Genomic DNA, 26,293 nt, shown 5'->3' on the forward strand with positions numbered 1-26,293 from the left:
AAACTTTAAAAACGTATTCTAGCTAGATACATAAACTTTAAAATTTTATTGTTTAAAAGTATCACTTGGATCTTGTTTGCTTCCGTACACAAGTAAACAAAGCGCATGCGCGAAGCTAATAATGTCACATATCAATGTCTGATGTTCTGTATAACAATAATACTGGTTTTGCATGGTTTTCTTGATTAATAAGATACTATTTCATTCATCCTACTAACCCACTAACATGCTTGATCCCTCTTCTAGTGAGGAGGAATCGGATAATGCTGCGGTTGAAGATGGAGATGAAAATAATTCAGATGTGCTTAGTCTACCAAGTGCTGAGCAGAGAAGCTTGTCTGCTAGCGGGGATAACTTGAGTGTTGTGGGTGGACATTCCCGTTCAAACAGTATCAGACCGTCAAGTCCCAGCCCATCTCTAGTAAGTGATAGAGAAAAAATTGAAGAATTTGACAAAAGCGAACGAGAAGAGGAGGAACGTAAAAGGAGGCTTCAGTTGTATGTTTTTGTTATGCGTTGTATTGCTTATCCATTCAATGCTAAACAACCCACAGATATGGCAAGAAGGCAAACTAAAGTTACAAAAGCTCAGCTTCAAACAATTAAAGAACGTTTTCATGCATTTTTAATAGGAGAAACTCATATAGTAGCAGATGAGGCTTTCACTAATGCTGTTCAAAGCTATTACGAAGTGTTTTTAAAAAGTGACAGGGTAGCAAACATGGTACGCAGTGGTGGTTGCTCAGCAAATGATTTTCGGGAAGTTTTCAAAAACAATATTGAGAAGCGAGTAAGGAGTTTACCAGAAATAGATGGCTTGAGTAAAGAAACAGTTTTAAGTTCATGGATGGCTAAATTTGATGCAATTTATCGTGGGGATGAAGACCCTCGAAAACAGCCACAAAGGATTTCTACTGCAGCATCCGAGTTAATTCTCAGCAAAGAACAGTTATATGAAATGTTCCAGAATATTTTGAATGTTAAAAAGTATGAACATCAGATTCTCTACAATGCATGCCAGGTACACAGCTTTGCTTATTAATAAATGTCAAATTTAAACATTTTTTTGGGATATTATACTACTAGACTAGACTAGACCTTCTTCATTATAAATGATTGCAACATGCATTTGGACAATGGACACTTCTGTAAAGTGAAGTTTTGTGTTATTTGTAGATATAGTAAACCAAACGAGCTGATTCTTCATACCATTCACCAGTTATTGACCCTATATGTTTTTTATAGAATAGTCGTGTTTGTTTATTAGGCATAATTTATAATATTAATGATCAAGTAGATTTATAGCCTATAATTTATATGTAGCTTGACTTGCAAATAGTTTAATCAGAATGTATTTAAACATTTTAATACCAACTAAAATCATAGTCTAGTTTGCTAATAGTAGATGCATGTAATATTTTATACTAATAACCTTAAACCCTTGTTTCTTTTTAAAAAATTTAATTGGTAGGAAAAATCTCTACAGTATACTCAAAAGTAGGCCTATACAAGTTAATGTAAATAAACAACATAAAATAAAGGCCGATTCTAGCCGGAAAAAGATATGCGCAATTGAGAGAAACTACGACTTGCCTTCGTGGCGATGTTTTCGATGGTACTGCGCATGCGTGTGTTTACAAACCAACGCCTGTGTTTACAAACCAACCACAGAACCTTAGCCCTAAACCTACCCTTAGCCCTAACGCTAGCCATCACCCTAGCTCAGCTATTAAGGTCACTGCGCATGCGCAGAACTATCTTTTGCCGACCAAGTGGAGACACAGGGGCGAAAAATCTTTTTCTGAGTAGTCACTTTGTAAAGTAATTAGTAAATACCTTATAGGCCAATTTCTTTTTTACTACTAACTGGACAACATAACAACCTCTACCCCCAATTATTGCAGGAAAGTTAATTGATGTTTTAAGAATAAAGCCTATGGTTTTGTTCAAAATGTATTTAAAAAATATATTCTGGGCCTAAGCTATTTCAGTTTTACTTTTCATTAAGTCATTAAGTTAATCTTCTGGCAAATTTACTCTTTTTTAATATAATTGCTCAGTTAAGTAACCAGTTTCCAAATTAAGTTACTTAAACTTTCTAGATTTAAATCTACTTTGGTAATGTCAAATAGTCTATCAAAAGCAGTCATGAATGAAAATTTTCATTCATTATATGTTATAAAACTGGCATTATAAATTTTAAAACATTTAACAATAATTAGGTGTATTGATGTAGATTTTTTTATTCATTTTAATTGATTTAGTATTGCTTACTTACTAACTGAATTGCCCTCAAAGCTTTAGATTATAATGTAGAGAAGACATATTACATTACTAATAATTACTTGATAAATATATAGGCCTACAATTAAATAAAAATAAATCAATGAATAGGATTAATATTTTTAACTCAATAAAGTATAAAGTTTCTAAATTTAGTTAAAGCTTTTAATTCAGCCACAAATATTTTAACATATCCTTTTCTGCCAATCAGTTACAGTGTAACTGATTGGCAGAAAAGGATATGTTAACTTACACACACACTGACTGATGCAGATTTAAAAAGCTAAAACATTAACAATCTGTATTAATCCTTATGGAACAGTGTTTAAAATTGGTTTTATGCATTACTACTAAACAATACATGCATACATATGAAATTTTTTTACCTATCTCTCTGTCTATACATATATGTATACTATCAATCCTGCCTCAAGCTTTGCTGCTACCAGATGCAATACTTTAACTTTAAGAAAATTATATGTGTAACCAATCGTGTATTTTTAGACGTGTGACCTTGTTTTCTAAAACCTGAGTTATTTAAATGTAAACAAAGCAGGCATTATATTTATTGGAATACAGTTGTTACTGCGCAGAGTTTGTCCAAGCTACCGCCCAGAAGCACACAGTATTTCATCTGTAATACAATTGTGTGTATGCACCATGGTGCTTTTTGTAACCATAGAATATCGCATGCTTTAAAATAAACGTAAGGGCAATAGTGCTCACTGGGGTGCTCTGGGTCACTCAACTGTTATGGTGCTGGCAGATGCACCTGGTGCAGTTTTACCGCTGTATCAAGTAGTTACCCTGACTCTCTTATTCAGGAGGCTCATCAATAAATACAAAGTGCTAAGAATAAGATAGCTGCTCAGAAACTTTGAGTGCCAAGCCGTATATAGAGAAAAATCACACCCAACCTTGTTTTAGGATTGTTACATTTAAGTATTTGCAAATATTTAGAGTAGTGTCCCTTTTGTTTACATGTTTTCATTATCCTTCAAACTATAGTCTATATTAGTTACATTGAGATTAAAGAATGTAAATAAATAGTACACACAATTCTGTAACATAGGAACGATTGGGAGGGAAGTGACATATAGGGCAGGAAACTTAAAGGTTAGGTAGGGTATAAAATATAAAAGGTGGGTTTAGGAAAGTTAGGGGGTCCATTCTCTAATAGACAGCCTAGGTCTCATATGTACTTTCAAGCAATTAAGAAGTTAATTATTTATACACAGACTTCGTGCTGGTTTATTGTCGACCCTGTCCTCATCTTACATCACAACATACGTAGAGGTTTTGTTGAGGTTTCTGCGGGGAAAATAATAATTTTCGGAGGAGCTGTGCTCGGGCTCCCTGTAAGCCCTAGTAAGAAAATACCCACACATAGCAGAGTATCAATATTTAATATTTTTGTTTAAAGCATTAACATCAACCTTCCTCACCACAAGTTTAATTAAATCTACCACTCTCATCACCTGGGCTCTTCCATATTTTATAACTTTTGTAGTTAACTTAATATTTAAGAAAATACAAATTAGTAATTGTTTGTGAATGCCCAGCCTTGAATATTGAAAAATTGTTGGTGCACAAAACCAATAAAAATGTAGATATGCATTGAGGAATTTATCTATTTAAGGTAGTAATAGAAAACTACCACAAACATTATGGTCATTCATTGATAGAGTCACTGAAGGGAGGGGCCTTTACTTATTTTTGTGACAATTAGAAATGTAAGGGTTTAAATGGGGTAGGGGGTTCAAGCAACATAACATGTTAGTGACATTTATTATAATTACATTAATTGGAGCATAGGGGGGAGTTGGAATTTTGTTATGCCACCATTTTATATGATGATGGCATGTATGGGGGGGGGGGGGGGAGGCTCAAAGAATTGTTACATAATCATTAGTAGTTTTACAACTTACATAATCATTTAATCAAGATCCTTATTCAATAGCTCACTTCTTTCTATTCTGTCAAGGTTTTGTATCCAAGTTTGAACCATGAACACTACTTCTTTATGTTGAATTCCATTTTCTAAAGTAAAAGCCATTCTTTTTGTTTTATTGACTTAGCAATGCTTGTATGGTATAGCTAAATGAACAAACCAAATACTTTTAACTTTTAAAACATGATGGTAGTTTATTGTTGCTATCTCTCTTTTAATCAGCCTATGCTATCTTACATGTTAATGGAATCCATATTTTGATATAGGCCTATCTGCTTTTTAATGTAAATACACCTTGAAAGTACTGAGTTTTGTCCCTTTTCTAAGTATGGCTATTTTCTCATCAGTAGCTTTATTGTCATGTTTAGGTTGAAAGCAAATAATTTTCACTTTTCTCACTCCTTGGTTTTTCAAGATTGAAGCAAGCTTCACACATTCATTTGTATGGATAAGATTTTATCAACATGCACTTATTTTTAATCATATTTTGACAGATCACAGAGACACTTCTTTAATGTTTTAAATTTGAATGTAAGAAATTATCATACAAAGGAGTAAATATTCCCCCCCCCCCCCTTTTTTTGTTGTTGTTTTTATTGCTTTTATTAATTGTTTTTAAATGTGTAGAGTTGAAACATGATCGGATGTGACACTGGCTACTCATCTATTGTAATATATAAAACTAGATATGTTTTAGCCACATTCATGGCTCAAGTGCCCCCCCCCCCCCCCCCCCCCTAAAAATTCCAGAACCTCATGGAATCTCCTGAAAATCTCATAGTATGTCCTGAAGTAAGAATAAGTTTCCTGATAAGACTAAATGTGGTTAAACAATTTAATCACTTTATAGCAGAAGCATGAATGCTTGTACTTAATGTACCAGGTGTGTTGTACACATTGTAACAGCTGTGCACTGTCAAGATAATACTCATTCTAGAAAATATCAGTTACCATTCTGTTAACATCAGAAAACTAGATATGGAAAATGTGTGCTCATAAAATGCAATGTGTGCTTGAAGTAATATGCTGGAACAAAATTGGCTACCAAATTAATGGCTTTGAAGACAACCCTCAACATTTCCAGTTAAAATACTGAATTTCAGAAAATTGATTGTATAAGACCTCGTTCAGCTTTTAGCAAATAAAAATGTAAAAAAATCAGATTTGATTAAATTTAATGCAATATACTCTGAAATGCTTATGAAATGCAAGTGCTTAGCAGGAAACTCTCACTTTAAACAATCTGGTTTGTCAAACATGTAAAGTAAAACAGCGTATTAAACTTGTTTTTGTCTTCTGCCTCAGTACTGTTACATTACTTTTTTGTATCACTTAGAGTATAATAATAGGGGCCATTAATTTAGCTTCAACTCTTCATTGTTCATACATATTTTAGGATAACAGCTTTTGAAGTAAAACTAAATTTAATTGAGTATGCATTATTCATTGAATTTCACAGATTTCTATTAAACCATCTTTAAAAAAAAAAAGAGATTTTTGCAAATCTTGACATTTTACACCTCCCTGAGTCGGAAAAACATAGTTTTGCAATCTTGACTGTATGTATGTGTGTGACTCTGAACATGATAACTTGAGTACCGTTAGAGCTAGGTTGATGAAATTTCATATATAAGTATAATATCAAATTTGTAGCTCTGTTTGGCGTTCACTTGGTGTGCTATTATCTACAAATTCTATTCTATTTTAAAAAGTTTAAGTAATTAAAAAAATGGATTAAAATCATGTCTATATCCCGAGATGCCATCCCCAGTAGTGTTATTTAAGAATATTTGAGAAAATTTAGGGGAGATCACTCCCTGTTTATTTTATTTCACCTGAAAATCTAAAAATACTAGAAAAAAAAATTAACATGTCAAATGTTGACCACTAGCTAGAAACAAATTCTTTACAGTTGTTTTTGGTGATATAAAATAATTTTATTGATATGATTATTGAAAATGATTTTATTCAGCATATTTTTCTGAAATTAAATGCGCTATTCAAAATATAATCATCAGCTACGTGGAGAGAAGGGTCTGATGCATCTGGCTCTACTCATCTTACTACCCAGACGTTGTGCTTGGTTTTCGAATGAACAATTTGAATTAGCCAATGGTCTCTTAGACTATGGAGTTATATACAACTACTTAAAAAGCAATTTTACACACTACTTAATGAAAGCAATTTCACTTGTGATTAATTTAGCATTTGCTGCCCTAAGCTATCATTATTTTATGTCTTATTCAGTTTGTGTTCTAGAGGCGACTAGATCTTGAATAATGTATGCACTCTCACTAAATAATGCCTTTGTTGTATTGAATTGAATCCCCGTTTTATTTCTCTTAATCTATACCTACTCATGATAAAACAAAGTTGTTCAGTTTAATGGAGATGAGCGTGAATAGTCTCTTAAAGGGGTATAAAATATTTTTAAAATCTATGTTTTCAAAATAAATATGGTTATAAAAACCTGACTGTTAGGTTTTGTCAGACTTCTAAATATTGGATGTATTTGATGTTTTAGTATTTTCTGTATAATTAAACACAATTTTGAAAAAGGCAAAAACAATTTGGTTTTTACGTGGTAATGGAGACCTAAGCAAAGACATCCTGCTATCCAATAGGCTGGTATAAATTATATCACATAAAATGTAAACTATGCATAATTTTATTGTGTTTGATAATACTCAATATATCTCATTTACCAATTGAAAAGTATCAATGAGATGATTTTTTAACAGCAGTCAAGTAACAGATTTTGACCGCTCTCTCATTCAACTCGCGGGCCTTTTCTGACTGTTCAATTTATTTCTATACAAATATTGTAAAATGTGCAAAATTGAATAGCCTTTAGTGTGATGCTAAACAAAAAAAAAATGCATAATAGATTAAATATTTTAAATGTTATAAAAACTAAGAAATTGGAAAATTAGCATGTGATTCTGAGCAAGGTCACAAAAGGCAGAGCTCGACAAAACACACTATAGTAATCACTAAAATCGCTCTAGGCCCGGTGGAAGAAAGAAAGCCATAGCTACTTAATAAACAAGTTTGTGAGTCTAGTTTTATAGTTTATTTCTTCATTATATTTTTATTATTAAAGATACAACTCTGTTCAATGATTAGACTTCCACGTAATTTTTTGTCGCCATTGTCAACAATATAAGGGTTTAGTTTAAAGTAGGAAACCGCGCCAAGTTCATAGATGATTTTTAAACTAAATAGTACATAATGTATAGGCCCTACTTTACATTTCATAAAAATTTGTCTGGTTCTAGAAACTTTTAATTATTTAGACAAAAATAATTTTCATTATGGGACCCTTGCACTGTTCCAGCCACCATTGGATCGCATATAAATAAGTTACAGATACAAACACTGCTTACCTGTTAAGAGCTATGGTTGTTCTGTATTTCAATATAGCCAGATGTACTGCAGGTGTCATAATTTATTTTTTGTAATTTTTTAAAGCAGAAGCATTTTTGACAGATTGTGAACCCTTTCACTCTTCTGATTAAACATGTGTTTCAAACGGACATGGCATACAGGTTACTTAAATTCAAAGAAGTGTTATTCCCCTACATTTTGATATACTTATCGAGTATGCTCTTTCATCAGACATTTTTTGGTGGATTTTAAAAAAAATAAATACAAAATGTGTGTTTTTTACTTCCCTTTTTAATTTTATCATAAAGTGAGAAAAGCCAATTTTAATGCAATTAATTTAAATGATGTACATTTTTTGAGGTTTGAAAAAAATTGAGTTTGTTCTCTGAGTAAGTGGCTTTGTGTTGAGTTCAAAAGATTTTGTGTCATATACTTTTGCAGATGTAACCTCTAAAACATGGCACCTTTTATGGTGTTGAAAAAAAAAGTTAAAAAGCAACTTTTAAAACATAACTTTTTTACTACTTGAGATATATTAACAAATTTAGTACCCAATATCTTAGAATCCTGAGTTCTTGAGATAACAACTTTCAAAAAAGCTCTGGGACTGTTTTAATAAATCAGTTTGACACCCCTAATAAAAGAGCTCAGCAGTATTATAAAGATTTTAAAGAGGAGAGCCCTAGTAAAACAATTATTAACCTCTCTGTTAATAGTCCTCTCAAAACTCATCCTGTATATTATTATTAATTCAATAACATATCTAGTGTATTTATACTTTGCAGTGCTAGTAATTTATAGTGATTTAACATTGTCTGTAACTAAATGTTAACAGTGGTCAGGTGGGAGAGCACATGATTGCCAACTCAAAAAACCCCAAGCTCTGACCCCAAGCAAATGAGAGATAAAAATTTTAAAATTAACTGCTGCCTTGCAGATGTTTCTTGGACACGCAAAAGCTATGGAAGTACATCCCGAAAGAAAAGCAGTCAAACGTTTTAAAAATTAAGAACGAAGAAGAAAGTGTTGAGAAAAAATATAAAATGTTATAAAATTATAATAATTGCCATTCCCCCATCTATATATATAATTCTCTTCTTGGAGACGGTAGAAAACAAGCTGTAAGCGCGCTTCCTACCACCCCACCCCTACATGGTCTGGTGAGCTGTGGTTCAGGCTAAATGTTTACAATCATAGAGCGGGTTTATTGACGGCTATTAGGGGCAGATAATTTAGTTTGAAACTATTTTAAACTTAGGGGAGGTAACTAAGAAGAGGCTGCTTTCACGGTGGGGGGGGGGGGGTGTAGGGTAGGGGTTGGGGGAAAGGAGGGTGGGGGGTAGTATTGTTCTTAACGACCTACTGATAGTGTTTTAAAGCAAATATTTTCAGTGGCAGCATTGGTACTGTCGAATTCACAAATTATGAATTACTGAAAAGTAGAAAATAAAACAACTAAATAGCGGCGTATGATATGCCGCAGTTCGGCTCGTATTGACTAAAACTGGTGCAAAGTATATTTTAGTATAAAGCAATTATCATTTTCAAGTATTATTTTTGTACACTTTATTGTAAAGCCACATCAGGCTCATGATCTATTTCTTTCTTCTTCATCACTACCTTACCTCAGAGGTATAAAAATTATGAACATAGGCTTATGAACAGTAGGGACGGAGTGGTTAGCGGTAGAGAGCTGGACTGCTAACCTGTAAGTATGGAGTTCGAATCCGGGTTCAAGTCAGTACACCGTCACTGAGTCCACCCAACTCTGATGGGTACCTAACTCACATTAGGGAAAGTAAAGGCGGCTGGGCATAGTGCTGACCACAATATCTCTTCATATGCCGAGGTCACAGAAACAAGTGAACTCTTCTTCACTTGCCCTATACACCATCAAATTTGAAAAGGGAATTTGACTTTTTTAATTAGGAACAGTGGCTTATAAAACATTGGGCATGCTCTACAAAATAAATCTATTAAAATTCATAAAGTTTTAATGGGAAAGAAAGATTGTTTTCTGTGGCTAAAGCCACTGGTCACTTTTGACAGTGGACAAGATGATTATAGCCAGTTAATAATAAAATGGGTAAGAGCTTTTATTTTGCTTATCATTCCCATTTAAACAGAAGGAAAACTAAGGTTTTCTATTTTATTTAAATTTAACACATGTAATCCTTAGATAATAAGAGTTGAATAGATGTTTTGTTTGAAGTAATGTTTATTTTTATGTACATTTTCTAAGCATTGTGAATCTTTGCTAAAATATATTTTTATACTTGTCAGTAATTATATGAAAAATAGAACTGAAAAGTTAATTCTAAAGATTAGTGGCTAAAAAGCATTTTTGGCTTTTGGCCCATAGCTATTCCCTGATTACTCTGAAGGTCATAATCACCCATTGTTATGTTAGCTGTGATTTTTTTCTCCAGAATGAAATTAGGGGTCTGCTGTGAAAACTTAAAAGATCAGAAATTTTTTATAATATAAATTAATATTTTCCAGACTAGATTACAGAATATTCTCATCATTTTAACTCAGCATTTACAGAATACTGATTATATTATTTTAATTTTTTATAGACTGTAGCAAGTTTAAAATCTAAAAGAAATAGAACTTTTTGAAGATACCAAGTTGTGACTTTTAAACAGTAGAAATGTAATGACGCTCAATTTATTGGGAAAACAAGTCAAAACTGTGTTTAAATCCCATCTCATACCACCCACTTTTTTATTTTCTCTCTCTCTCTCTCTATGTATATTTTCTATCCTTCCTTGCATCCTATTGTTATTGATTGCATCCCTCAAATGGCTTCTCATCAACATCATTATTCGTCCCTACTCTAAACGTTTCATAGCCCTATTGATCATTTATATTCTAGGTTAACAAAGTTCTATTTTTAGAAAGCTGCACTGTCCCTGAATTTAGCACAAAAAAAATCCTTTTTGCATTTACATTTTATCTGAAGTTTTTTTTTTGTTCCCTATTTTTGCACAATTTTTTCATTTTATGCATAGACTTCTAGGTAAAAAGTATTTGAAGAACAAATTAAAGTTAGTGAAACAAGTAATGCAATTTATTTTCAGAAGTGTAACAGGATTTCTATTGAAAACAAAATAGCGTTAAAAAACAAAATAGTTGCATGTGTTTAAAATAATAAGTCTCTTGTTTCTAGGTTTGCAACTCTCTCCCCCCATCCTCATAGTACTGCTAATAGTAATAGTTTTAAAAAATGTAACACTTTTAAAAAAAAAACTGAAAATATTTAGGAAGTTATTAAGTAAATACTATTTAACTTGACTCATCTGTAAAAATTATTTTTATATTCATTTTTATATTAAAAAGATTTTGATAAATAATATGTAGCTAAAAACTTTATTTGTTTGATATCTACTGGGGAGATAATAGCTGAGCAATTTGATGTCTAGATCTATATACACTAACAAAAGGTATTTTCATCTGAAAAATCCCTCAATCTCTATTGTACTTGGTTAATTTTAACATCTAATTTTTTAATTTCAGTTAGATAATGCAGATGAACAAGCAGCACAAGTAAGGCGTGAATTAGATGGCAGACTTCATAATGTTGAACAAATGGCAAGAGTAAGTATTATCACTCCCTAGCTGTTTTTAATTTATTACCAAGTATAATAATTGGGGAACAAATATACTGTACATAATAAAATCACTCAAAACTTAGATGCAATATTTAGTATATTAATACCACAAGCACCTTTATATTTGTTTTCTTTTTCCTTTTACCTACAGACTAGAAGACACCCAAAATTTGTTGTGAAAGAAATGGAAAGCATGTATTTAGAGGAGCTTAAGTCTTCCATCAATCTTCTAAAGTCCAACCTTGAAAGCCTGCCAGTTTCAAAGGGGGGAACTGATTCAAAGTACTCTTTGCAAAAGCTGAAACGCTACAACAGGTATTTTTATTTGTGCACGTATTTTGTTTTTGTTTTGTACCATCATTTTTAAAAAAAGCATATTTATTTGTTATTTATATTTAAAATATTTAATACAAAAGGTACTTTATCCTTATATCCTAGAATATTATTCAAAATTCACTTTTTGTGACAGTCGACTGTACTTCTTAAACACACAAATACTTTTTTTTATGCTGTCAGTTTTTTTTAAAAAGTAATACTTAAAAACATTTTAAACTATATTTAAAGCTTTTAAGCACATTTTTTTGTTTATAGCAAAGAAGAATATTAAATTTCTGCCTGTCAACTTTTTTTTACATCACAATTTTATAATTAATCAGGTCTGAGCTTTGTTCTGTTTCTTTTTTTCTCTAAGTTTTTACTGTTCTTCAATAGCTTTTTAAATTTTAAAAATCTGCCTTTTTAAAAATTTAAATCAGAGAATAATGATTACCATTGGAAACACTGTAATTTTTTATTATTATTATAAATCTACCTTTTTAGCCATCATTATTCCCTGAACAAAATAAAAAAAACAAAACAATTCAGCTTTAAGTACTAATAAAAATAAGACAGCTGATCTATGGTTGTTGGTAAACATTGCCCATATTGCCATATCTATAACTCTTAAATCAATATATACCCTTTGTTCTACTGTTAACCTTTCTGCTGAGCAGGCCTGCTGCCCAAACTTCACCTACAAGGTATTAAAAATAGTGTTGGCAACTCTTTATATTTATGATTTATTTGCAAACATATTTGTGCTGAGTTTCCTATACTTATGGTTTTTTTCATCACTCCTTATTTGTTTGTTATTGTGGGTTTCTTTTATTTTATATAGTCCTTTAGATCAATAAATTATTCGGGAATGTACTTTGCAAGTGGACCAATCTGTGGTCATTTTTAACCCCCTAGATTGAAAACCCTTCCTTGTAGAAATATTTTTTAAAACTTATTTCTTAGTATGTGGATTGATTTCATATAGCACTTGTAATAATAGTATTGTTCATCAAGAAAAAAAAGTAGATAAGTAGTGATAAGAATATTGTAATTTTAGTTTATAGATGTCAAGCAACAGCATTTTGCAATTTTCAATAGTCTACAAAGCAAACTTTATTTTTTCAACCATATTGTAAACAATGTTCATTTAAATTCTTTTTAATTTTCAAAGAAAGTTTCGTTATTTCAAATTCTTAAGGATATAACAGTTATCTGTAAAAATAAAAAACCAAATGGTCTTTTAAATACTTAAATATGTATGGTGTACCTCTTTTTTCTGTACCATTTCATCAGTCTAATAAGGACATTTTTTTCTTGTAAATTATGTACCCTAATCAGCTGAATGGTTTACTGCCTTTGATTTATTTATATTTATACTTTTTTTTTTCTTTTTTGTGGAAATGGTGAGTTTATTTTATATGGCTAAACATAAGCTAATTGCTAGTTTTTTAAGTTATGGAATGGTGATATTTTAAAATATGTACTGTAAGATCTTTTTAATCAAATGCTTTTTTTATACCACCTTGGAATCAAAGGGCAAGTTTTAGGTGAACAGATATAGCATGTTTACATATTTTTAAAAATTTTGTGTAGAGTAAATGGATCTTTTTTAATACCCAAACAGGGTATTTTTTGTGCTTGGGTTTTTGTATAATTTTTTTTTGCTAAACACATACTAGCTAGGCGTCACATACCTTTCACCTCTTAATTATTTTTTGATTGACTGAATATTTACAAGATTTTAAATTATAATTATGTGTTTTATGGGAAATATTTCATGTAATCAATTTAGCATAATACTAAGTGAAAAAAAAATCAAGTAAACTAAACAAAAAAAACAACAACTGAGACTTCTATCTTTTCTCTGATGTTCTAATATATTTTTTTTTATAAAAGTGAATCAAAGCTGATTTTAGCACTGCTTCTTTGAACTAAGAAATAAAACAAGTTTTTCAGTTCTTGTTAAATTACTTGTATTTGCACTACAGTGCCTTGTTCTTTAAAAAAAAAACAAATTACTACTATGATTATAATAAATACAGAAACATTTTTCATCATAACATACCATCAAGTAGAACTTAGATGCTATACACTTTTGTGCTTAATGATGTAATTAACCCTTTCAGCCTTAACTTCACAATCACTTAATTTCTACCCCCAACCATAGGAAAAGAGACTTAACTCTGTGAGAATATGTCTTAAAATAAATTGGAATATAACTACACATTTTACTTAACTGAAAGCCTAAAAATACAACCCCAAATTGAACCAGTGGTATGAATATATACTTATTCTTTTAAAATTGTTGGTAATTAACAGAATTTTAAAAAAATCATATAACATAAATGTATGATTGTCTTCAAAGTGTACTGCACAATAGAAAAAAAAATTATTTTGAAAAAATTATCAAATAGCTTGAAATAACTTTGCCATCTCTCTTTGGTTTGACTATCAAAAGCAAAATATATCAAATAGCAAACATGTAATGCCATTGGGTGTGAAATAATCCTTAGACTGTAAAATGTGATAACTGTAACTAGTGCTGAAAGGGTTAAAGTGTGAATCCAAATTTGTATAAATATATATGTATGAATTATTACATTTTGATAGAATTATCCATCATGACTTCTTCTTCTTCTTCTTAGTTCTTAATTATTAGTGTTGAAGGGGATCGAGATTTATCTGCCAGTGGGGTTGAACTCGAGACTGTTCGAATTTATCAACCATGAGCTTTTTTTGCCGACTCATCCATCATGACAATAATTTACTTTGTGCTTAAACAAACTTAAGAAAATTAGCTCACCTTCTACAAAGCTTTAATGATTCTTTAAAAAATGTATTCCAGTATTTATAAATTATTACTTGTAATCTAAAAACACCCTTTCATTTTTTTACTTGGAAATTCGAGGCAGTTATATCAAAACAAAACCAGGAAATATCTCCAAGAGTTGGGATGGCACTTAGAGTAGAATTGGGCTATAGAAATAGTAAGTAAGTTTGTGACAAAACCAAGAAAACTTTTTAAAAAGGTTTTCAAATTAAGTGCCTTATGAGAATATTGTATAAAGTTGGCTTTAAAATTTAGATAGAAACGTATTTATATTATTAATACTTACAACTTATGAGTATTTTAAGAATCAAGTACCACTTCCAGATATTGGCAATTAATCAAAAGATGAAATTCAACTAAATACTGGTTTATTATATGTTACATATTTATGTTATATATGAAATTTTGTCTGTCTTTAATCATGGAAATAAAGTACACAGAAAAAGGGTATAATACTATTTTCGATTCCAAAAGTTTGTCCAACTAACTTAAACAATACTTGAGTTTTTGATAGTTTAGAACCCGGAAATAGAATAAAGCACTTCCGGATATCAGAAATCATTAAAAAATTTAAGTAACCTAAACATAATATTTTATACTAACTAAAAGGGTAATTATGTTCACATGGAAATAGAATAAAGTAGCGCTTGTTGTAACCAGAAATCACTCAAAATTTTACAGCAACATTCAAATACAAGCTACTACTTCTTTTTGTGAAACTTTGTCCTCCTAACTGAAACTGCAGTTAAGTTATTGGTTTTTTGAGAGCGAAATAGCGAAGTAAGTACCAGATAAGGTTACAGGAAATGGATCAAAAGTTGATAGAAACCTATGTATAAGATCTAATGTATGAAATTTCTTTCACCTAACTGAAATGGACTCAAGGCAAGATTACAAAACTGGATTTTTCTAACTCAGGATGGTGTAAAATAAATCTTGATTTTGATTTTTTTTTTATTACAATCCTCCTCCTATACTCAAAATACAAGAAAGTAAAAACGGAGGAAACATTTTTATAAGAATAGAAGTTAATTTGTTGAGTTTAAAGATTTTATATAGGTAGATAATTTTTAAAGATGTTTATTTGTGACATTTTAAAAATATTTTATATTTTAAGCAATTTTCTCTCACAAGTTTTCAATGCCTTTAATATATTTAGTATATTTGAATAATTTTATTGACCTATATGTTTTTTTTTCTAACCTACTTTATATATTTTTTTCTCAATATGTCTAGATGAATGGTTTACAATATTACTAACGTAGGGGAAAAATAAGGCTAACATAACTTTTATTTTTCGTTAAGTTTTTCTCAATGCTCATTCATTGAAGAGAAAAGCTTTTATTTTAGCAACCCTCACATCAACATAATTTTGTGCCTACATCTTTTAGAATTAAGGGGGTGCCTGTTATCTACATACTCTGTTCCCAGTCTGAATATATTGTCCTGGGTGGAGTGTTAGTTGCCCTAGAATAAGTTTTCCCTACATATTAACTTTAGATCCAGAAAATAAAGGTGAATTTTTAAAATGTAAATTCATTTTTGCTTTTGTTCCCATGTAATCTTACTTGTCCATGTATGATGTGCACAAATTATACAAGTGGGCACAAACAGAATCATCTCAATAAACCAGTCATAGTTATATATAAGATAGTAAGATCCATAATGTAACAGTGAGATTCATGTAGCTTTGAAATGAGAAACTAAATTATTTAAATCAAGCAAACTAAACCTGGGTTGTTTTTTTTTAAACTAAGGTGTTCTTCAAAGTGCTATTGTGCTCTGTTAATAATGTTTTAGACATCTATAAACCCTGTTTAATTATTCCTACAAATTATGCTCATCTCATTTCCTGTTACTAAAAGTAAAAGCTTAGTTTTATGTCTTACAATTTTTTCCCTGAAGCTGCCTTTCTTATTTTAAGCATTGATTTTAAAATTGTATCTAATCATGGTTTTAATGCAAATTTAATTTCACTGAAATTGTTTAACTAGCCAAAGTGTTATTTATATTATTTTTTTTACATTTATTTAATTGATTAAAGAAGGTAGGTGGTTTAATATCTAGAACCACCCATTTTACTAGAATAGCTTATAATTGTTAATATAATCTTTATCCTAATATATCTTTTCCTTTATTGTTAATTTTTTTAGTTATCAGCATTTATAATTACCAAAATATAGCAACCAATTTTACATAGTAATCAGCTTAATAATATACATTTTTTATTATATATATAAATGAATCAATAAAAATTTGATTGTAAACTTTTTAAAAAAATGTATGTATCAATTTCAGAAATTAAATATTTGCATGGCCCTAAAGTCCTTTGTTTAAACTAATGCACTTTTTTTGAAAGCATGTGCAAACATTTCTTTGCTTTTTAAAGTGTAAACATATATTTATGTATAGTGCATGGTACTGTGTTCATTAAATATTTTGACATGACTAAAAAAAGTTAATTTTAGTAATTAAAATGAAAATTATGTTTTGCAATAATAATATACTGTAAAATACATACTTCTCAAATTAGCATAATAGATTGTAAGCAAAACAATTTGTATACCGCTATATAGTTATTTAGGTAAAAAGAATTAAGTTCTTAAAATGTCTGTTATTGTTACTCACAAAAAAAAATACATATCCAAATTAGAACTTAAGATAGTTTTAATTATAAAGCTATACACATCATAAACTTTGTAAAAGTCATTCAAATCTGAGTTTGCAAAAAAACACAGCTTTTAAAAAGCACTAACTTTAGATACCTGAGATCAGCATTCAGATTTATTTTACAAATTAACCTAAAATAAGATATTTTACCTACAAAACTTTTCTTAATTATGATTTTCATTTTTAATTCTTGTTAATGTACTCATTTTTATGAAGGCAAAGAACTGATAGAATTTTAAAAAAGTAATTTTATTCTCTCCCTTTAAAAATGAAAAAAAAAAGTTTGGTTATTGTAGACCATTGTTTGGACCAATGGTTCATAATTTGTTTGTTACAGGGCCCAACATTCATCACTTTCTAAATCGGACATTAATGAAGACAATGATCCAGGCCTTTCCAAGATGGATGTTGTACTGACATTTACTCTAGAGGTAAATTGATATTTTTTTGTTTGTTTGTTAACAACAATTTAAAATTTTAGTTTTTGGTATGTTGACCCAATTGACCTAAGGGACCAGATCATTTTTGTTAAAATGGACCAAAAAAATTGGTTTTGACAATTTTGTTAATATTAGCCTTACATTTTTCTTAGAAATTTAATATTTGAGAATCAATGTTACAAAATTTGCTAATTTATGTATATATTAGCAAATCACCAGCGCTGTGCGTGAGTTAGCAGTAGCACGTCCCTTGTGTATGCATTGCATTGGTGTTGATATTCCTCCATCACTGCAGGATGTGGTGAAATAAAATTGCTAGAAGTGAAGTCACATTCAATTTCTTTCTAGCACGAACTGCAAATGTAAAAAAAATAGCTATGATTTAGAGCCATTCATGTGTTTTGAGATTACCCTCTGTCCACTTTCTGGGTGGGAACATTGAAACAAAAATTATTGATAATGACTGCTTAGGTTCCATACCTATACCACCTGAGTGATGAGCTAACTCACTATCATCTTGGCAACTCTCAGATCAGTTTGTGTGTGAAAATATTTTGTATTATTTAGCATACTCTCAGTAATCGTGAAGTAAAATCACAGTTTTAAAATCAGAGTTTATTTATTTTGAACCAATATAATTTTTTCTTTACACTATTCTGGTTAATGTTTTATTTTGTGGCATTTGAAAGAGTTTATTTTAATGCAAAGCCCTCTTTGTTGCTGTAATGCATTTTTATTATAAAATTCAATAAATCAATTAAAAATTCCCTATGATTGATGTGTCAGTATGTCTTTGTGTTTTAATATAACATTTATGACAAAAAAACTTAATTATTTAGGCGTCTCTTATAAACTTTTTGTTTTATTAGCTAAATTATTAATTAAATATAAATCCATCACAAATGGACCAGAGCAATACGAAAATGCATAATGAAGTTTTTATATTCACACTGCAATTAAGTTTTAAAAAAATTTGATCTCCCCTGTGAATACTTTTACTTTGGGCCAATGCTAGTTGGACAGGAGTTTCAGGAATAAAAACATGTTGTGGGAAATGTTAATTGTATCTTGCTTCTGTTTCAAATATATATTTAATCTACAAAACATGTGTTTGAAGGTTCATGTAATTGAAGTTAAAGGACTGAAATCACTTGCCCCAAATAAAATTGTCTATTGCACAATGGAGGTGGAAGGAGGAGAAAAGCTACAAACAGATCAAGCAGAGGCATCAAAACCACAGTCAGTTTTAGTTTTAATTTTTTACTTTTATGTAGAGAAATCTTTTGACCTAAACATTTCTTTAAAAACATTATTTTCACTTTCCATTATGAAATAAAAAAATAAACTGGCTCATAAAAGTGATCCATAAATGGTTTTTTTCAGATGGGACACACAAGGTGACTTTACAACCACACATCCACTTCCAGTTGTTAAAGTTAAACTTTATACTGAAAGTTCTGGAATGCTTAGTTTAGAAGATAAAGAATTAGGAAAGGTAATTTATTATTATGTTGATACATATTTCAAGCCTCATCACCCCAAAATTTAAGTTAAATTTGAATTACTATGTTTATTATACAAAATATTCTTTTTAGAATATAAAGTGTTGAAGCTTTGATATAAGATTTAAAACAGTAAGCCATGATCTAAACATTCAGCCAATCTGATTTTGATTGGCAATGCTAATCATGCAGAAGAAAAACTAACTAATAATAATTTATTATTTAACTAGTATTTTTAAAGATTTATCTAGATCTAGCATTAATTATACTAATGTTACAGGTTGTCATTAGACCTACTGCTAATAGTTCTCGAACTCCAGAATGGCACCACATGCATAAAACAAAAAATTTTCCTGATGATCTTAGAATTAAAATAGCAGTAAGAATGGACAAACCACAAAATATGAAGCATTGTGGGTAAGCAGATCAATTTTGTTGCATATATAACAATGCATAACAGGTTTTGATTTGTGGCCAATATGTTACTTGCATTTGTGTTTTTTGTTTTGTTAGACTATTTCTATATTTCATAGGTATCTGTATGCTTTGGGTAAAACAGTTTGGAAAAAGTGGAAGAAAAGGTACTTTGTTCTTGTTCAGGTATGATATTTCTCCCTAAATATAGTAAATTTTTGTTTGATAAAATAGTAATTTAAAGTATGTACAAACATTAAATTAGCTGTGTTAAAATAAGTGTAGTAAAAAATTAAGATTATCTATTATTATTTGTTTTTCAGGTGTCACAGTATACTTTTGCAATGTGCTCATATAGAGAAAAGAAGCCTGATCCTACAGAAATGATGCAATTAGAAGGTTTCACTGTAGATTACTGTGAACCACTTCAAGGTATTTGAGATGTGCATGTGGAGAATAAAACACAAAAAACAAAGTTAATAACACTAGGCTAAATGTCTGTGGAGATAGATTTTTTGACAGATTACAGTTTTAGGGTACAGCCACATTTATAAATTTATTGAAGCAAACGTGTTGCAACTTATAACCTTTTTTTTTCAGATTTAGATGGTGGGAAAAATTTCTTCAACTTGGTAAAAGAAGGTGACAGTTTAAATTTTGCTACTGAAGATGAATCAGAGCGTACTTTGTGGGTCCAAGCAATTTACAGAGCAACTGGCCAAACACATAAACCTGTACCACCAGTAGTACAAACAAACAAAATTTCAAACACACAGATTTCACGTATGCAAGGAGGTAATAAATTTAAAATCTTGAAGCTAATATGCTTTTTAAAAAATTCAGCTGTTTCTATGCATGTAAAATGGAACTTGTTGTATTATTTCTAAGATATTGTTTAAAAATCAAAATACTTTTTTAATTAGTTTCTTGTAATGTGCATAGTTAAAACAAATGACATACATAGCTGATTTATTCAAAATAACCTGAAGTGACATTATTTTAACTATTTTTTATTTCAACTGGACATAAAAATCTGAGCTAATAACTTTTATGTATTTTTAATTGTTGTCATTAGAATATTTAAGTCATTTTATTTTTATAATAATAAATAAAACTTGCGGTAATTTTTAGTCAAATTTATGGGAGAACTGGAAAAATCAATTTAGCATATTGAAATCTAAAGAGCAAATCATTGTCAATATTAGAATGTTTTATGTTAGCTCTAAGCATGCAATAGTAATGTCAAAAGATTTTAAGTACATTTTCTTTTCTTGGCTGTTAAATGGTGATGCATATTTGTGCTGTTTAGATGTAATTTGTTAAAATGTATAATTTTCTTTTAGACAGCCAAACTGATACTAAAAGTAAGTAGTAGTTGTAGGTCAACCCTAACCTAATGTGGATATAGATAGGGGGTTCAGCTTTTTAAAAAGTAGATAGTATAATTCAAACAAAATCTTTCTTTATCAAGCTCATGGATTCTCTATTGTCATAAAAACATAGCACATCAGGCGTTGAAGATGTTTTATAGACAGTTGGCTATATTCTCAATTGTTTTAAAGCTCAACCTTTATTTGTAAAGTTTTTGGTTTTGAAACTAAAGTTAAAAAAATTCATTTTACTATTTTATTAATTAAATTTTTAATGAATTGTTATATTATTTTTACTTTAAGTGTATTTAAAAGTTTGAAAGTTTGCAGACTTTACCTTTTCATCAACAAAGTAGATCATTGTTCCATGATTATATTGACATATATCATACTTACATGAAAAACTAATTTCCTTGTAAGTTTGAGTAATAATCTAAGTGATAATAATTCTAATCTTTTCTGGAAAGCTTAATTTGAAATTTAATTACCTTAATGAAGTCAAACTTAATTTTAAAAATAAATGTAGTCCCATATTTTTGTGGATCTCTGCAAAATATACTGCAACAAATTTGCAGTTTTCTATCATTAAGTGTTATTTACTCTGTGTATAGAACTTTTTTCTTGGTAAATAGCCCATTAAAAATACACCTCAAAAATATGTTATCTGCCACCATTAATTACTAAACAATATAATTTTAAATTTCGATTCATTGATTGGTGGAAATTATTATATCATGCACAACAGGAAAAATTACCATTTTAGGGATCAAACGATTACAAAATAATTCTATGATTTCTCACAAAAGCAGACATTTAATAAAAATGAAAATTTCTACAAAACCAAAAAAGTTATCTAGGTAAATTATAGCTGTAGAACACTTCTAGCTTAGGTTTAGTGGTGTTAAATTGTCAGTTAAAATCTAGCTCTGTTTTTAGAAGAAGAGTATGTTAATTGTAAGTTTATGCTTTATAAATTGGGAGCTTCCCAACTTAAAAATTGTATGTGGCCTATTGCAGAGAGTTTAATATCAATTTGTGTTTGTATATTTATTTAAAACTTAATACTAATGTACCTTACTTGTTGGGAAGCTCTAAACTTCTTTATTACTACTTTATTAAGAAAAGGTCAATGGGTAATTTTTAGTTTTAAAAAAGTATCCCATGGTACTTAATTTATCCTTAATCACAATTTTGTTTAACATGAGTTACTTAGAAATACTTCTGCCCCCTTCATCTCTCCTATCCTGCATTTACTGTAAGATATTACTTGGATTTCAAAAACAAGATTATTAGTTAAAATATTAAAAATTATTACAAAGTACTAAAAATTCCTCTCAGATCCTAAGTAGACCCACTGCTGGTTTTAACATTTTTTGTTTTTAAATTTTGTATTGTCTAAATAGTTTTATTTTAGTTTTTAAAAAACGTTTAACATAAAATGCCCTTTGAAAATGAACTTTCAAAAGTGTATACCGCATTAGAATTAAAATCTACTCCAAATTTGCAACTAAATATTACTAATAAGAAAAATTTTATGAAAAAGTCATATCAAGTAGTTAAAGCATGTCATACTATTGTATTAAAATATCTTTTTGGCCAAACTTCATTACAAAATAACTGAAATGAATATTTTTCCTCTGGTACCGTCTTGTCCTTGCTGTTTATAAAAGCACTTTTTTGTTATTAAATGATAACATTAAACATTTTTGTTTGCTATTTTAGATGCAGACAGAGCTCGTAAGCACGGTCTAGATGAATTTGTTCTTGCCAACCCATGCAATTTTGAACATCATGAACTGTTTAGTATACTACAGACTTTAACATTGGACTATAGGCTGGCTGATGCTTACACTTGTTTGGTAAATCTACATTTAGTTTATCAGTTTGTTTTGTAAAGTTTCTTTTGTCTTGTCTGTTTGTTTTGTAAAGTTTCTTTTGTCTTGTCTACTATGCTAACAAACATAATATTAATAATTATAAATATCCTTAGCCAAAAAGTGTATTTATTAAAATATAGTTCCATATTATTTCTTCAAAAAATAATTATCTAATTTTGAAGATTAAAGGTAATGTTTAAATATGACTGAAGATTTTATGCATCTTGTATAAAAAGAACCATTGCCATGAATACCAATTTATTAACAGACAATTTAACCTCACTACATGATTTTGAATAACAAATTCTTATTTTTTTATAAATTGTTTTACTCTAATAGGGATGGTTTAGTCCTGGTCAAGTATTTGTATTAGATGAGTATTGCTCTCGCTATGGAGTAAGAGGTTGTCACAGACATCTATGCTATTTGAATGATTTACTGGAGAGAGCAGAAAAGGGGATTTTAATTGATCCTACACTTATTCATTATAGCTTTGCCTTTTGTGCCTCACATGTTCATGGAAATAGGTAATTTATTCTTATAATATTTACACAGCAATTATATTACATTTATGTAAATAATGGTAAAAATGTTTTTTTTATTTAGGTTTAATTAAAATGAATGTATTTCTGCTCAACACTACATTTACAAAGTTAACATGATATTTTTTATATTAGGCCTGATGGAATAGGCACAGTCTTACAAGCAGAAAGAACAACATTTGATGAAATCAAAGAAAGATTAAGGATACTTTTGGAAAACCAAATAACACATTTTAGGTTTGAATAATTAAGTTTGAAATTAAAAGTAAACATTAAAATCTATAGTTGTTATTTTTAAATGTTCAAAATAATTTATTTATCATTTTTTACTTTCTCGTATATACGAAGTATAGAGAAAGTATTGTAATCGTGCACAAAAATCATTTGAAATTTTAACAATTTTCACCGTATTACACCTCAGTCCTTCATCACATCCGAAGTATAGAGGACTTATTTTAATCGGGCAAAAATTATCAATCCAGATTTATCAAAATTAAGAGGTTTTATGCGTAATCCAGTCTGAAAAACTGGACTTTGCAATTCTGTCAGTATGTCTGTGTGTGTGTCTGTGTGTGTGTCTGTCCGTGTGTAAACACGATAACTTGAGTACCGTTACAGCTAGGTTGATGAAATTTCATATATAAGTATTTTATCAAAATCGTAGATCCGTATCAACTTTTGAGCGATTTCCGATAACCGGAAGTGGTACTTTTCCTACTTTGAATTTTTTAAAAGCCTATAACTTGAGTACTATTTCAGATAGATAAATGAAATTTCACATGTAAGTAAAAGATCTAATTCTCTACCTTCTGTTAAATTTTGAGTAATTTCCGTTGACTGGAAGTAGTAATTTACGCTACTTCCGATTTCTCAAAAAACTAATGTAAATTTTTAAAGTACTAATAATATTGCGCACTATTATACGCGTTTTTATTCGGCGTTTGCTTGGTGCGCAATGTTTTTTTTATGAGATTATATTCTATTTTTAAAAGTTTAAGTATTTAAAATGGATTAAAAATCATAACTATATCCCCAGTTACCATCCCCTGTTGTTTTATATAAGAATATTCGAGAAAGTTTAGGGGAGATCACTACCGGTTTATTTTTTATCATTACATCTGGGTTATTTTTAAGGATTTTGAAAAAAAATGTTTACTTAAATCTTTGTTTTGTAAAATTAATAACTGTCCTTGAAATAAAAATTATGATCTTTCTGACTTGTTACTCTTTGAAAACTAATTTTTATTTGAATTTCAGATACTGCTTTCCCTTTGGTCGCCCAGAAGGAGCACTGAAGGCTACTTTGTCATTGCTGGAAAGGGTAAATCTTTGTGATCACATTTTAAGTTTAATTCGCAGATGAATATTTGAATTAGATTGTGAACTTAAGGTGATAAAAACTGATCATTATTAATGCCACTTTATTATATTTGAACTAGGTTCTTATGAAAGATATAGTAACTCCTGTACCTCCTGAAGAAGTTAGACAAGTCATTAAAAAATGCTTAGAGAATGCTGCTCTTGTTAATTATACTAGAATTTCAGAATATGCAAAAATAGAAGGTATGTATTTGGTTTTATTTAATGGAATTGGAAGTATGAGTAATTTTAATGAAAGAAAATTCATTACAGAATTAAATTGAATAGCATTTTTTGTAAAGATAAATATCTTCAAAATTGATATTGTTTTTTTTTAAGATCCATTATCTTTGGTTTTAAAATGTTATTTTTGTTACAGTTTAATGGACCCTTCCCCTCCCCCTACCCTCCCATATAATAATTGGTTTGTCAACACTAAAGCAAAGTGTTATTGTAATTTTCAAAACATCCTTACATCTGTAGTAGGTCTAGTTAGCCAAATATTTTGTCTACATTAATTGTCTATACCTGTTGCTCTCATAATAATCTTTTCTTCGTCTTTGGGCATGCAGGCCGTAAAAAAGGTGATTTAAATGGATTTTTATGTCATATTGATGTGTAGTTAAAAAAAATTTACTTTTTCACAGCACTTGCTTTATTAGATATTCCACTAAACAGTGATAGATTCTTTGTTCTTTTTTGTTTAGCATATTCTAGGTTGTGTTTTTGTCTTTATTTTTAAAAGACTTCTTATTATGATTGTTTAAATACCAGTATTTTCCTAGTATATCAGTTCAGTTTTAACCAATTGTATTTATCAAATAGAAGTTACATTTCATATATCTAATGATTTTAATGTTACATTCTTTGAGTTCTAGAACTTAAATATATCTTCAATATCAGTACAACGTATTCTGGTTTTAATTTAACAAGTTCAACATATACATTCATTATTAAAAAATTATTATGGTTCTCAAAGTAGTTACTGGTGTTAAAATAACTTGAAAGACAAAATGGAATTTATCAACTTTTATTACACATAAGTTCTAGGTACTGTAAATATAAAATTGAAGAGATCTTCTTGGCTTGAGATCTCATTTTAAAACTTATTTTTGATAGCGTACAAAGTCTAATATTGCAATTCATGATATTGTAATACATTTTTATAGTATATTAATTTCCTAATGAAGCATCACCCATAAATAGTAAGACTAAATTGCTCATTAAAATAGTGTTTTTCTTCATAATTTTAATTCAAATAATGTAGTTTAGCTATTTGTCATAAAGAATTGTATATAAATATTATAGAAAATAAATTATGTAGCTAGAGTAGTTAAATAACCAAAGTCTGTGAGTGATGAATAGATAACTAAATAGATCAAGAGATAAATATAGCTCCTAATAAGTAAAAAATATTTGATAAAAATTTGTTAACAGAAATGGCTTAAACATATGATTTAAAACTTTACTTATATTTACATCATGGTTGAAATATTAAAATTCATTCTAATCTCTTAGTAGATTCCTGTCTCTTACATCTCTTCTTGCCCAGTAACTATTATTGTTATTCTAATTGTTTGCCCCCTTAGGAGCTGGTGGTAGGTATACTTTTATGATTCTGCTCAAGGAGTTTATTAGCTTTTGTTAATTGAAATGTCCTTCACATCACTGTCTACCCACCATTAATAAGCCTGTAGAAAAAATTTAGGTTTCATTGTTCAAAGAAATTTGTTGTCATG

At 29.5% G+C, this 26,293-nt stretch overlaps 1 protein-coding gene across 3 annotated transcripts in view; it reads left to right on the plus strand.

Moving 5' to 3' along the window:
- Positions 1-109: 109 nt before the first annotated feature.
- Positions 110-26,293, plus strand: part of LOC131939497 (calcium-dependent secretion activator 1) — a 41,909-nt gene continuing 15,725 nt past the window's right edge. For 2 of the 3 annotated variants that reach the window (XM_059297826.1, XM_059297827.1), the window contains exons 1-16: positions 110-1,021; positions 11,141-11,221; positions 11,387-11,550; positions 12,228-12,254; positions 17,388-17,481; positions 18,608-18,729; positions 18,874-18,985; positions 19,273-19,409; positions 19,526-19,592; positions 19,730-19,838; positions 20,007-20,201; positions 22,499-22,635; positions 22,993-23,180; positions 23,331-23,432; positions 24,453-24,516; positions 24,635-24,758. In XM_059297826.1, coding sequence (XP_059153809.1) covers positions 227-1,021; positions 11,141-11,221; positions 11,387-11,550; positions 12,228-12,254; positions 17,388-17,481; positions 18,608-18,729; positions 18,874-18,985; positions 19,273-19,409; positions 19,526-19,592; positions 19,730-19,838; positions 20,007-20,201; positions 22,499-22,635; positions 22,993-23,180; positions 23,331-23,432; positions 24,453-24,516; positions 24,635-24,758 — 2,518 coding nt within the window. In that variant the 5' untranslated portion in view covers positions 110-226. The remainder of the gene's footprint in view (positions 1,022-11,140; positions 11,222-11,386; positions 11,551-12,227; positions 12,255-17,387; positions 17,482-18,607; positions 18,730-18,873; positions 18,986-19,272; positions 19,410-19,525; positions 19,593-19,729; positions 19,839-20,006; positions 20,202-22,498; positions 22,636-22,992; positions 23,181-23,330; positions 23,433-24,452; positions 24,517-24,634; positions 24,759-26,293) is intronic. The other variant, XM_059297828.1, reaches the window with a different exon arrangement.

Source organism: Physella acuta, unplaced genomic scaffold (assembly GCF_028476545.2).
Source record: "Physella acuta isolate Inbredline_101_S28 unplaced genomic scaffold, ASM2847654v3 ptg000281l, whole genome shotgun sequence".
Classification (NCBI taxonomy): Eukaryota; Metazoa; Mollusca; class Gastropoda; family Physidae; genus Physella; species Physella acuta.